This window comes from Corticium candelabrum, chromosome 7 (assembly GCF_963422355.1).
Source record: "Corticium candelabrum chromosome 7, ooCorCand1.1, whole genome shotgun sequence".
Lineage (NCBI taxonomy): Eukaryota > Metazoa > Porifera > Homoscleromorpha > Homosclerophorida > Plakinidae > Corticium > Corticium candelabrum.
In genome coordinates this window covers 3,558,293-3,571,522 of record NC_085091.1, presented here as the reverse complement: position 1 = coordinate 3,571,522, position 13,230 = coordinate 3,558,293, and the positions used below count along the sequence as shown (strand labels likewise).

At 40.9% G+C, this 13,230-nt stretch overlaps 1 protein-coding gene and 1 long non-coding RNA gene across 4 annotated transcripts; both read left to right on the top strand.

The window, feature by feature from the left end:
• Window positions 1-6,199: 6,199 nt before the first annotated feature.
• On the top strand, window positions 6,200-7,322 carry LOC134182775 (uncharacterized). The gene is made up of 3 exons (XM_062650212.1): window positions 6,200-6,366; window positions 6,628-6,918; window positions 6,988-7,322. The coding sequence occupies exons 1-3, from the start codon at window positions 6,262-6,264 to the stop codon at window positions 7,246-7,248; spliced, it is 657 nt and encodes a 218-aa protein (XP_062506196.1). The 5' UTR covers window positions 6,200-6,261; the 3' UTR covers window positions 7,249-7,322.
• Window positions 7,323-8,350: 1,028 nt separating this feature from the next.
• On the top strand, window positions 8,351-12,173 carry LOC134182181 (uncharacterized). Of its 3 annotated transcripts, XR_009970286.1 has the most exons (7): window positions 8,351-8,419; window positions 8,478-8,668; window positions 9,871-10,016; window positions 10,077-10,172; window positions 10,694-10,886; window positions 10,950-11,022; window positions 11,781-12,173. It is a non-coding gene; the product is annotated as an uncharacterized LOC134182181 (long non-coding RNA). The 3 variants fall into 3 exon arrangements; XR_009970287.1 differs by lacking the exon at window positions 10,950-11,022; XR_009970285.1 differs by having other exon boundaries at window positions 10,694-12,173.
• Window positions 12,174-13,230: the final 1,057 nt, after the last annotated feature.

Here is a 13,230-nt window from a genome sequence, read left to right as displayed (position 1 = left end):
TTCTCCAGTCCTGTTTACGTTTACTGCGCAAAAACCCGTCTGCATCTGCTTCTAGGTCTACTATACTATAAATATTTCTTTCTATGGCCAAAAGCACCAGGTTATTTTATCTGTCTTGTCTCATGCTATCCCTCAACATTGAGTAACTACGTCTTCAGTCTCTTTAATTAAGTTCAAACATTATGTCATGAAAACGAACGTTTACATGATGCGATAAATTTACAGTATAGCCTATCAATGCAATCTATAGGCCTTTGAACACGTCTACAAAAGTCTCCTTAACTGGCAAGAGATTATCTAATTAGTTATTACGTCACTGAAATCGAAATATTTTACTTTCTGCTTGTTCTGTAGCTATAGCTTGCTGCTGATTTCGCTTAAAATGACGCCATTTTATGATTAAGATTGTAACGCATAATAAATACTGTATATTTAGGCCGGGAAAACTTTGACTTAATTTGAACGGCCAGTCGACTCAATAATTAGAATGCATAGCGAGCGCTAATCTCTATAAGTCGGTGGATGTGTCTTCACATGCTTTTACACACAATTGCACATAGAATGGGTGTCCGGATTCGCTGCACTGCATAAACTACTACATTAGACTACTACTGGACTCCATGCAATACCTAATTTGCTGTCGCTTTGTCTCTAGGATCCGCTGCGAAGAATCAGTGCACAGACTACTCGGTCTTAGCTATATCATATATTGCAAGTTGATTTAAAAAACGCGGCCGACAGAAAAACTCATGCAGCTCTGGCGCGTTCAGACGTATAGAGATCCCATTATGTATTACGTCCAACTATAGCTAGTGCGAACGGACAGAAATTTGAGTCGGAAGATGGATAGACAAGTAACATCTTGCACGTGACCATGCCGCTTATGTCATGCATAATATCATTATTTTGGGCTGCACACCATAACTAGACCTAATGCGATCTTGGTTGAGTCAGACGACTAGTACCGTGCTGCTGCAATCGCAGGATTTCCCATGAAAGTTACTCTAGACATTGGCAGTCTAGTATACCGGTAGAGTGCTTCCCTTGAGCTGAGCCGTTCGAGCAAGGGTTGTTTCGTGCGTCTGGGAGTGACCGAGGTCGTTGCTGTAGCATGCTACTACGCGCCTGCGCATTTACTCAGGCAATTCCACATGCCGTGTACTTATTCTAGGTACATCATCTACACTACATGTAGATTCTTTGCAGCGGACATGGCAAGAAACGACATAGCAAAAATGCAGAGGTTATAGTGGGATGCGGTCCAGCAGTCTAGACCAGTAGCCCAGTACAGTAGTAGTCCAGTCCAGCGAATCCAGACATCCACGACGTGGAAGCGAATGTGTCCACTACCTTTCTCAAGCTCTTTATGCTAATTAGTACGTGATGTTCCGTAACTTAGCTAGCTAGGCCAGCAAACGAGGGTTTATTACTTTAGTGTTCGCTTAATTAACCATTGTTGTAGTTGTACTGCAGTGCGCTCCAGCAAATCGTGCTGTCGTCGCTCTTTATACATTAGAGCTATAGAGTTACAATAGTAATTAGCAGTACCGACATGTAGTTCGAGGGTCAAAGGTTTCTCTTCCGGAGTCCTTGCGAATCCAGCCAATCCAAAGAAACTAATTACAAATGCTTTCTGACTAGTTAGCTGACAACTGTTGTGTAGCCTAGACGAAAAAATTCTTATTTTCGTATATCAACGTCCTGTACCTTTCCATGTAACGTCCTACTGCTTCCTGACTAGTCGCTATATAAACCGTCTTCTTCGTGTATCTGTACAAAGCAAGAATCGTTGGTGCAAGTTTAGACGTCGACTTGTGACAATTAAGATGGCAGGATCACGATTTATCTACGGGAGAAATGTCTTTCTCATTTTGCTCTTGTATAATTTTGTTGAAAGAGGAGATGGATGTGTAGTTGAGAGAGGACACGGATGTGTAGTAATATTATTACTTTACGCTTTTAGCTACCACACGATCTCTTTCCTCCCCTCTCTCTTTCTCTCTCTCTCTCTCTCTCTCTCTCTCTCTCTCTCTCACACACACACACACACACACACACACACACACACACACACACGCGACTTTGCGTGTACATTTTATACAATATTTACAATACGCACCTGCTTTCCGTTCTGAATATTTTTGTTGTAAAATGGTCTAACTAACTATTTTGACAGAATAGAGAGATGATCTGTGACAAAGGCTACCGTTACAAGGCACTGATGGCAAACTCAGCGCCAAACATTGATAGGGCGCTCACAATATTAAACAATGATTCTCTTTCTCTGAAAAATACCACTCAACACCCTATTACACTAAAATCTCTATTCACTGATGACGAAGTCAATGCTGGCGGTGACAAATATTGGAAAACACTCGGAGGAAAATACGTGTCTTTTGGAGAAAGCAAAACACTAAATTTATCAGTAAGTACTTGAACTAGTTTGTTAATTGGACATCACTGCAGTGGTGCTAATCAACTTTTGTTTACAGAGCAAAAAATCGACAAAGTTTTTGTACAACAGAATATGTAACAATTCAATCAAGGAAACGTTTTATCTTTGCACACTCTATCAGGACGACACATATCTTGTGTGTCCATCACTTGCGCCTAGCAAGAACTTAGGTAAGACAAAAACATGTGAAGTACCGGACGAGCTTAAAGACACAGAAGACAAATACCAATTTATAGCTGTTTATGTCAACGTTTCTGATTATAGTTCAAATCATTTTAGTGATGAAATAAAGACGTTTTGTGTCAAGTAACAAAAGTTTTAAATTCTTCACATATTTATAAGTTAGAAAATAGCAAACTAGATTTCTGTACTCGTAAGTGTAGAAAATGGTTCAATAATGAAATAGTCACGTCCACACGTTTGCCAATGTGTGACACCACTAGTAATTGCTCGCTTTACTCTAACAGTACATTTGCGCGTGTTTAGCCAATTATACACTGCATTGCATGTCTATACGACAGGGCGAAAGTATGTAAATATCTTTGTTTTCTACAGTTTAGGTAATACCTGCCTATACTATTATAGCATCCAGGCATAGCCTAAGACTGCACAGAAGGGCGAGTGAGAGGGTGGGAAGGAAAATAGCGAACAATGCAAATATTGTAGAAATTGTTAATGTACAAGATTAATGATTAGAAATGTCGAGGCCATGATTTTATCCTAACTAAGAGACTCTGTAGAAACCCAAAGAATAGTTGAATTCAATCCGCAAACAAGCATATAACCGTGGAGATATTCATGACGAATCTAATACAGTGCAGACCGATCAAAGTTGAAAAATCAATTGAAACTGGAACAAACCACTCCTACATCGTAGCACAAATTTTAGAAACTATTGTGATGAGTCTATAGACCGATAATATTTGCAATCACAAATGTCCAATAATATATTTCTAGAATGTGGTGTATTCCACAAACATGCTCTTATACTCAGGGTGGGCATGGTCGATATCTGCATGCATGAGTCTAGAATATGGATTAAATTCCATCCTTTGAGAATGTTTTATAACAAAATCGTATGTGAATTTATCCTAGTCTAGGTTTATGTCGTAGTAAAAGTATATAGCTTTAAAGGCGAGACCGTTAAGTCTTGTCCGTTCCAGTTGTGAAACGCAAGCTTTAAGCTGATAGATAGGCACGTACTGCATGAGGCTCAGCTCTCAACTATAGTGGTTATTGTTTGTGTGCATGCAAGTAATTCTCAAAGTGTATTTTCAATTACAAAATGCTGTATATATTATATATCTGTGCCGGCTGCTATAGAGCTTAATTGCTGTAAAGTTGAGGACAAGTTTTCTATTTCAAAAACCTGCATGCCATTGAACGTTACAACATGTCAGCTTTTCTTCCGTGCAAAGTCGCAGGACTATAGGCAGATGCGACATGTAAAACACTCGAAGCTCTTCCGCTTGTCGTTTCCAAAAAGGGGTCTGTACTGTACACATATCTAGAGAGGGACAAGGCTTAGTCTATAGCTTTAGGCACTGACTTCTTCTATTTTTCATAAAATCTTTTCTTGCGCAATTGCTCAAACAAAGAAATCATACGGTCGCAACAACATTTGAGTCAAAACACTTTTTTACTTTGACCATGGAAGTGATCCCTACGCGGAATGACAATAGTTCTTCCATAGTACTCTTCTACTGTCCCTGATCAAATATTTATGTGTTTCCTTTACGTACCACAATGACGAGGTAAAGACGGCACACAGCGACGTATACGGTAACTTCATGAACCTTTTCATCTGCTTAGTTGAACATCGGTCACTAGGGTTTTCTCAGAAATGCTGCAGGCCTTGGAAAGTGCTATATTTACGTCTTTATACATTCTCTAGAATCTTCTTCTATAGAATTTTATAATTCATCAAGACACGCCTATTGGGTTGGGGTGCACCAGCCAGCGGGTGAACACCTAGTCTCTCTCACAGCCTCTCTTAACGCGCGCGAGAAGCGGAGAAGGAGCGGTACCCGCACGCGAAAGAGGGTCTGGCAGATAATTGGGAACGAAAAAGAAGTGACTAAAGCTGACGCCGTCTCTTTAGCACGCGTAGCACTCGCCTGACTCGGGTAATGGCTAGCGATTATGTTACTCGACACGCAGTGAATAGCGTCATACGTTCTCATGCGCATTGTTCCGTAGAGTGGACCTAGCAGATCATGTAGTTCACTAGAAGAGGACTGAGACTGAGGAGACCGAAAAATAACAGTCATTCCCTCATGCATTGATACAAGGGTAAGAACCTGAGATTCAGATGGCAAGCTTAAGCTAGCGCCGAATGCGAATGCCGTAAGCGCTTTCAAATGGTCAAGGTGACGTACGTTGTACATGTATTGTTAGTCAGAGTTGACACTACTCTATCGGTCCGTAGACCCTATACCCAGGAAGTTGTTACGGTTAGCGCAGCTACGACTCGACTCACCGGCTAGAAGTTACGTGATGACGATGAGGTGACTCTACAGACTATATGGACAACCAGACTCACCAGACCCAGGAAGTTTCGCAGTTTATTTATGATCACGAGGTAAAACCTATATGATGCTGCGCCAATACAACGCACGTTACCTTGACTATTGACGCATTCCGCGCTAGCTTGCCATCTGAATTTCAAGCTCTTACCCTTGTATGAGAGAATGACTGCTACTTTTTGATCTCCTCAGTGAACTACATGATCTGCTAGATACGCTCTACGAAACAATGCGCATGCAAACGCATGACGTCTCAACTTCACAGAGTGTCGAGTGACCTTATAGCTAGCCATCACCTGAGACAGGCGCTTGCTATAGTGTGTTCGTGCTAAAGAGGACGTCAGGCGTAAGTCACTCCTTCCGTTCCCAATTATCTGTCGGATTACAGACGCGTGCGGGCACCGCCCTCTCTCCTCTCCTCGCACGCGCGTTAAGAGGGGCTGTGCAAGAGACTAATAGTGAACCTCTGGATCCGCGCCTGAATACTATGCAAGTGTGCTGTAAAATTTAGAATATAGACAAGAACGTTCGGTGTGTGTGTGTGTGTGTGTGTGTGTGTGTGTGTGTGTGTGTGTGTGTGTGTGTGTGCGTGTGTGTCCTGGCAATTGTAACAAAAAGCACGTGCCAAAACACGTGGAGCGTGCGCGAGGAGGAGGACTGGGTACGAGTCTACCAACAGCTGACGCTAGGACTCCCAATTGGGAAGTCCCATCTGCTAGGGTTTCACTTGCACTTCTATTTCTGGAATACAAGACTACTAGTTTAGAGGAAGCCTGTGAAACCACGGAAGTGCTTGAAGGTTTGACGTACATGGCATGCGTACAGAGCGACCACAAGGTATCGAGTTTCTCCTGCTACGGTTTGCTAGCAGCTAGACGCGCTGCCTAAACAACAGACAACGTTCATTGTGTTGGTCGTGTCGAACTTCTAAGTCTATATTTACATTTAAAAAGCGAGATAAAACGATCGGCGTCTCTGCTTGGCAACAAGAAACTTCCGGTGTAAGAGGATCGACAGTTCTAATAAGGTCAACGGTTCTCTTCCACACTCTGTGAATCTAATCTAGTCCAGCGAAATGATGCGGAGTGTACGGGTGCTAGTGTCACATTCTTACTCAGCAACACAGCGACCTCATCGAACTTTCCATGTATCTTCCTGCCTGTTTCTTACTCTAGGGTCCTGGGATGCTATATAAGCGTCGTCTTCGCATCTCTGTTTATCAGCTACTATTGGTCAGAGCAAGAACAGTTGGTACTTCAACGTCGAATTGTAACAATTCAGATGGCAGAATTAAACAACTGTAGTTTAGTCTACTGGGGAAATTTTTATATCATTTTGATCGTGTTGTTCAGCTTTGGATTCGCTCAAAGAGGACATGGATGTGTAGTAAGAATGATTTCGTTACTTATCGCTTTAATTAATTCACACACCCACGCGCGCGCGCGCACACACACACACACACACACACACACACACACACACGCGCACACACACACATACACACACACACACACACACACACACACAACTGTACACATGGTAATTAGTATGCGATAATTCCAATCTCTACAAATCTTGTTTCTCATCCACTTAACCTTCGCTCTGGAAAATTGTGTTGTAAAACTAATTATTTAATTTAATTAACAGAGCAAAAAGATGATCTGTGGCCAACGTTACAAGGCACTGATGGCCAATACATCGTCAAAAATTGATAGAGCGCTCACGATCGAACACGACCACGATTCTCTTTCTCTAAAGAATACCACGAGACACCCAATCACATTAAAATCTCTATTCACTGATGTCGAACTCGCTTATAGCGATGTCGATGTTGACGATGGCAGTGTTTGCGGTAAAATGCACGAAAAATGCAAATTCTGGAAAACACTTGGAGGGAAATACTTGTCTCTTGGAAAAAACAAACAACTCTATATATCTGTAAGTAATTTGAACTCCATGGTTTGGTGACATCATTATACAGTGGTCCTAATCAATTTTTGTTTACAGAGTCAGAAATCGACAAAGTTTTTGTATAAAAGAATCAATAATGGCGGTTCTTCAAATATGGAAACGTTTTATCTTTGTGCAATCTATCAAAACGTAAAATATCTTGTTTCTCCATCAAAATTCGTGCCTAGCGTGAAACTACAAAGTGAATGTAAACTACCGGAACAGCTCAAAAGGACAAAAAGATACCAATTTGTAGCTGTCTATTTTAATGTTTCTGATTCTCGTTTTAGTGATGAAATAAACGAGTTTTGTCAGTAATTTTTAAACTCTATTAATGTTTGATAGTAATGTTATTGTAATGTACTTATTTGAAATACAAACAGTTCAATAGTGTCTATAGAACGTCACGTCAAGACGTTTGTCAGTACGACATCAGTCTAGAGGTTCTCGTTGGTTCTTCCGATCATGCATGTGACTGTAACTTTCTATGGTTGACGTAAATCAACCTGAACTTTTCTATAACTTCTAATCTCAACAGTAAAATCGTAAAAGCATGCTATAGATATCCACTTCGCACTTTCTACCTCCCGCTTTCGTGGCGTAAAACGGAAAACTATTTGGCATGGCATATAGCAACAGTGGCGTACCCGGTATACCCAGGCATGTTTCCAGGTTACCCAGAAACCCCAAGAGGCGAGAGTCACCGTTACTGTTAGCGCGAGTGCTGAAGGTACCTTTTTCAGAACTGTGGTTTAACTAAGTTACCTAGAGGATTGTTAAATTACTGATGCTATGAGATAGCAACAGGCTTGAATCAGGTCGCTGTGGATGGTAACCAAGCCTTATTATATCATTCATATTAATTTGTCTTGTTGATATCTATTTTTTAAAACTCCATTCGCAAAATCCTGAGTACGCGCCCTAACAAGTAACGATTACGGACTATTTATCGGTTTTACTGACTTTGTAGTCACGCGACTTCGTATGCGATATTAGATAGATTTTACAAGTAGTGCACACACACACACACACACACACACACACACACACACACACACACACACACGCACGCACACACACACAGACGTGTGCTAAACTTTTAGCTATGGAAGCGATGGTATAATCGCAGCTGCAGTTACTACTGTACAGTATCATGTGTACACAAGTTTAGAATGTCCTAGTCATGCGTGCATACACACTGTTAGAAATGAAGTGCTCTAGCTATACCTTCGAGTGCTAGTCTAGCCCTTGTTTGTGCTGTACACCTTGGTGTAAAGTTATCACTGTTAGAACTAAAGTGCTCTAGTGACACCTTTCAGTGCTATTACTGAGGATGTAAAATTTTGCACCGATATCGGTGCAAAGTTTACTCTGGGAGATGTAGCAATAACACATTACCTGGCTCAATTGCAGAGAATCCCGTATACTTGCGTGTGAGTGACTGAGCGTGGATTACCGGCGACATTATGAAAAAGACCCTGATGCAGAGGTACAGTATTTACAGTAATGATTGTCATGTGTATAGCGCTCAACTTCCCAACTTGCAGACTAGGTGTTTCTTGCAAAACGGATTGCGCCTCGTCGCAGGCTACGGTAGCCGTCCGTTTTCGTCTACGATGTTACCTTCCTTCTTTGCGAGATGTACACTCTGCATTCGTGCGTGATGCCTGCACTACACGCACTGAAAGGAGATTCCTCATGGGTGACAACCACATTCACGACCGCCATTTTGAGTCAGGTGATTCTGTCACGTGCTCGTAAAAGTAGACACCTCATCAAATAAAGCATGCGATCCTCCAAAAAGACGCTGGCGGGAAATTGGAAACAATGAATCATATTGCAGTGGCTCGATGCGATTGAGTTAGTAGACTAAATAAACGTATAAATAGTAGATTAATCAATAGATTATTAAATTTTCAATTAGGATTAAATTTATTTCATTAATTAATCTAAGGAATTTATACAGATTAATTAATTATGTTTAAAGCAATTTCTTGTCTTACTAGAACAGCAACAAATATGTCACTCCAATTTCTGATGAGTGAATCACTTGTCGAGACTAGATTGGGTGCATCACCTGATTGAAAACAGTGTTCTAATGTATTGTTATGATTCCTTAATTAATTGTCTTATTTGGATGCTGCTGTTAGTGGTGAGTGGTTCACTTACCCTGACTAAGTTGGGTGCTTCACCTACTGAAACAGTGTCATAGTGTATGGTTAGCAATATAGTTTAGTAACAGTAATTATGACATATTAATTAATTAGTTAATTTGATGCTGCTGTTAGTGGTGAGTGGTTCACTTACCCTGACTAAGTTGAGTGCTTCACCTAATTGAAAACAGTGTCATAGTGTATGGTTAGCAATATAGTTTAGTAACAGTTATTATGACATATTAATTAATTAATTATTTGGATGCTGCTGTTATTGGCGAGTGGTTCACTTACCCTGACTAAGTTGGGTGTTTCACTTAACTGAAAACAGTGTCATAGTGTATGGCTAGCAATGTAATTTAGTAATAGTAATTATGACATATTAATTAATTAATTACTTGGATGCTGGTGTTAGTGGCGAGTGGTTCACTTACCCTGACTAATTTGGGTGCTCCGCCTAACTGTAAACAGTGTACCAGCCTAATCTAACCATCCCTAATCCTCCATAACCTCGCCTAACCCTGAAAGAAAATGATGAGTACTGGTTGAACCATGGCTTGCATCATTGATTCCTGACGAATGTCCAGTTGTCTCAAGTTTTAAACACATAACCCTATACACTCTATTTCTGATTATTAGTACTTGCTACCATGTACTTGGTAACACTGTTTATGCATGGGATGTCTTTTAACGTGTAATGTGGTTTTATCAGTACATATTTGCTAGAATAATCAGATGAGAATCATTGTCTAGCTTGGTTCAGAGTTTGGACTCATTTTTGTGCTAGCCTTTACTGCAAGCATGATGGAGAAGTGGAATGATTCTTGCACAAGATTTTGGCGATGGGGCAGCAAGAAACCAAAGTGGGTGGAAAATGAATGATTGAACTTGAACAGAGATATGGGGCTGAGTTTAAAGACATTGATAATTCAGGTATAACTGATATAATGGATTTTGGTTTACTTGTTGGTAACACTTGTGTGTTGGTTGCAGATGCTTTGCTGCAATGGAGGTGATGATGGTGCAGTTTTCCAGCAAGATGCAGAAACCAGTTCGACAAGAAGTCAAAGTTGATATATCTGATTATCAGTAAGATTGTTTTATATGTGATAGTGTGACAATGTCCCATTGTATATTACAAGATTAATTAAAAACATTTTGAAAAATGAGGAAGATGTAGGGTGTGCTATGACATCTTTCATGAATTCACTCATACAGACTGATCAATACATGATCCGTACATTGCACCATTTTCTAAACACTATGTGATACCTTGGAAAATGGTGCAATGTAGGGATGATGTATTGCTCAGTCTGTATGAGTGAATTCATGAAAGATGTCACAGCACACCCTACATGGTCTTGTTTCTACTCTTTTTCGTATGGCAACCCTACATCTTTCTCATTTTTTCAAAATGTTTAGTCTTGTTTGCATTCATCACAGTTTGTCAGATTTACTCAGCAATGTTTGTGTGTGTGTGTGTGTGTGTGTGTGTGTGTGTGTGTGTGTGTGTGTGTGTTTGTGTTTTTGCATGTCTGTCTGTGTCTGTTTCTCTGGTTGTGCTTGTGACATCTTGTACAAGTTAATTAATATGTTGATGTTTTTCCTAGCTTGTGAACTTGGATGTATTATTGCCTTTGGATATCATGAACAATTGACTTTCTTGTTGACTCCCTCTGAGAAGTGGTCTGAAACATGTAAGATAACTCAACCAAGGACAAAGAGAGTTGAAGGCAGGTGGCAAAAGAATGAATGACTTAGTCAGAAAAGATGAATATGATCTTTTGAATATGAATGTGGAAGGTAATTGATCTTGATACTAATGCAATGCATTATGCTGTTTCTAAGTGCCTTGCTTTGATGAAGGTCATACTCATGTACTATTGTCATGCAAACGCCAAATACCAGCTATAGATGCTGTGATCAAGTATTTATTACTGTATGAAATTTTCTACAGTTGTCGTACATCTATATTTTGCAACATATATAGACACTTTGCCTCAAAGTTACTTGCTGTGACATCTCTGCACTCTTGAATAACACACACGCGCGCGCGCGCACACACACATACGCACGTGTACGCGCGCGCGCACACACACACACACACACACACACACACACACACACACACACACACACACACACACACACAAACACACAAATGGATGCGCACTTCAGTAGAGTACTTGAGATAGCACCCCCAGCCTATTTCTAGGTGGCTTCCAGCGCTACTCGAGTTTTAGGCTGCGCTGACATACCCGTAGGAATTGGCCAGAGCATCCAAGACACATTGGCGCAGTCTCAGGACTGGACCTCAAGCCCACGTGTACCCATACTGCATGATGTTTTGCCAAGCCAGCGGTCTTGTCCACCTCAGTCAATGACCAGGTAATCGTTTATACTCATGCCCATCCCATACTTGAACTCATGACCCAAAAGTTCCGGATGTTTTCGTTCTTAAAATGGGCTCTCTAACCAATTGAGCTAAAGACGTCACAGACACACACACACACACACACACACACACACACACACACACACACACACACACACACACACACACACACACACAGTAGATTTGTTAAGTAGATTAATTCTGTTTGTGAAGTATGCAATAATATCTTATGCCATATAGAACATATTTAATGTGTGGTCCACTGGATATGGATACCTTATGCGTTTTGTGTATTCTCCTAGGAAAGTGATGATGCAGAGTCCACATTAGACAAGGTTTCTGCAGTTGCTCCATACTTGATTGTACGTGGCAATCCAGCCAAACCAAGCCATGTTATTGGCATCCGAGCTCATCATCATGTTTGAAATTCAGTGCAGCAACAGCATATGCCTTCCAGCGCTATTGCTTGCTGTAATTTATGTTTTCAATACACATTTCCCTCAATCTTTAGCAACTTTTTACTGGTGCCTGGAGGCCATGTTACTGGGATGTATTTCAGCTCCAGTGATATCTAGTTTTTTAGCTGGATTGCAATGAGGAACTTTGTTTGATGAATTGTGTTTTGCTTTTTGTTTAGTGCGTTGATTCACTATGTTTGGTTTAAATGTTAAATACAAGCAATGGTATTAAAATCTATTCTAATGTGAACGTGCCAGAACCGTTGGCCGCGGACTCCAGACCGCCTTTAGAAAATGGTGTTAATAGCAGCCTACTAAAGAATAAGATAAACACCTTTCTGGTGTTTGGGTAACACTAAACGAAGGTTGTTTTAAGCACAATGAAATGGTGCAACAGTTGTACACCAGATTGTGGTGCTTTCCTGCACTCTTGCGGGTGTCAGTATAGCGACAGCATCTTTGCATGTAATTTGGTGTTTGTAGAACACCTTTGCTTTGACAGTGTATAGATCGACTGATAAAGTAAAACATATAGAGGTTTATCTAGACTATAGCAGATACCTTCACTATGTTCAGCACAAAACCATAGCGAAACGTGCTAGAGACTTAAATATACAATGTTAATTAATCTAGGCAAGGCTAAACAATTACGAAACATGATAACTAGATAACCGCGTCCTCAGACTCTCTCGCGCTAGTCTTGTCCGGTGCTCGTATGACAATCCCGCCTACTTCCTGCCATATTTCCTTACTAACTGCTATAAGTGGACCAATAAGTGTCCCCCCTCAACGTCATCAAGTGTCCCGTAACTTCAAATCAAGTTAGCGTTAGAACTAATCCAATAGAAGTACCACACGGGATGTTAGGATCATTGTTTGGTGTTTGTGGCATATCCAGCACTTGCAGACAACTGAAGCATGTTGAAAAGGTAAGTCTGGGTAGTGTTGGTGACGGGTGTCGCGTTTACCCTTGTAGTCTGAGATCTTCAATTGGCGGAGTGATGACTCTCTACGTAGTTCACACGTGCATCTCCTATGCGGTCATTAGCATTTGCGCGCAGACTAGACTCTGTAGCAAAAAGCGCAAAATGACGGTGTGGTACGTTTATTGGGTTAGTTCTAACGCTAATCTGATTTTAAAGTTACAGGACACTTAATGACGTTGGGGTGACAGCTGATGACGTTGGGGGTGACAGTTGATGACGTTGGGGTGACACTTAGTGAGCAGTTAGTAAGGAGATATGGCAGGAAGAAGGCGAGATGATCCCAGACTCTCTCGCGCCTGGAGTTCTCA

Bases quoted from the DNA above. Each gene is read 5' to 3' on its own strand.
- LOC134182775 (XM_062650212.1), top strand. From the start codon at position 6,262: ATGGCAGAATTAAACAACTGTAGTTTAGTCTACTGGGGAAATTTTTAT. The intron at 6,367-6,627 runs GTAAGAATGATT...TTTAATTAACAG, and splicing joins AAAGAGGACATGGATGTGTA to AGCAAAAAGATGATCTGTGG. The intron at 6,919-6,987 runs GTAAGTAATTTG...TTTTGTTTACAG, and splicing joins ACAAACAACTCTATATATCT to AGTCAGAAATCGACAAAGTT.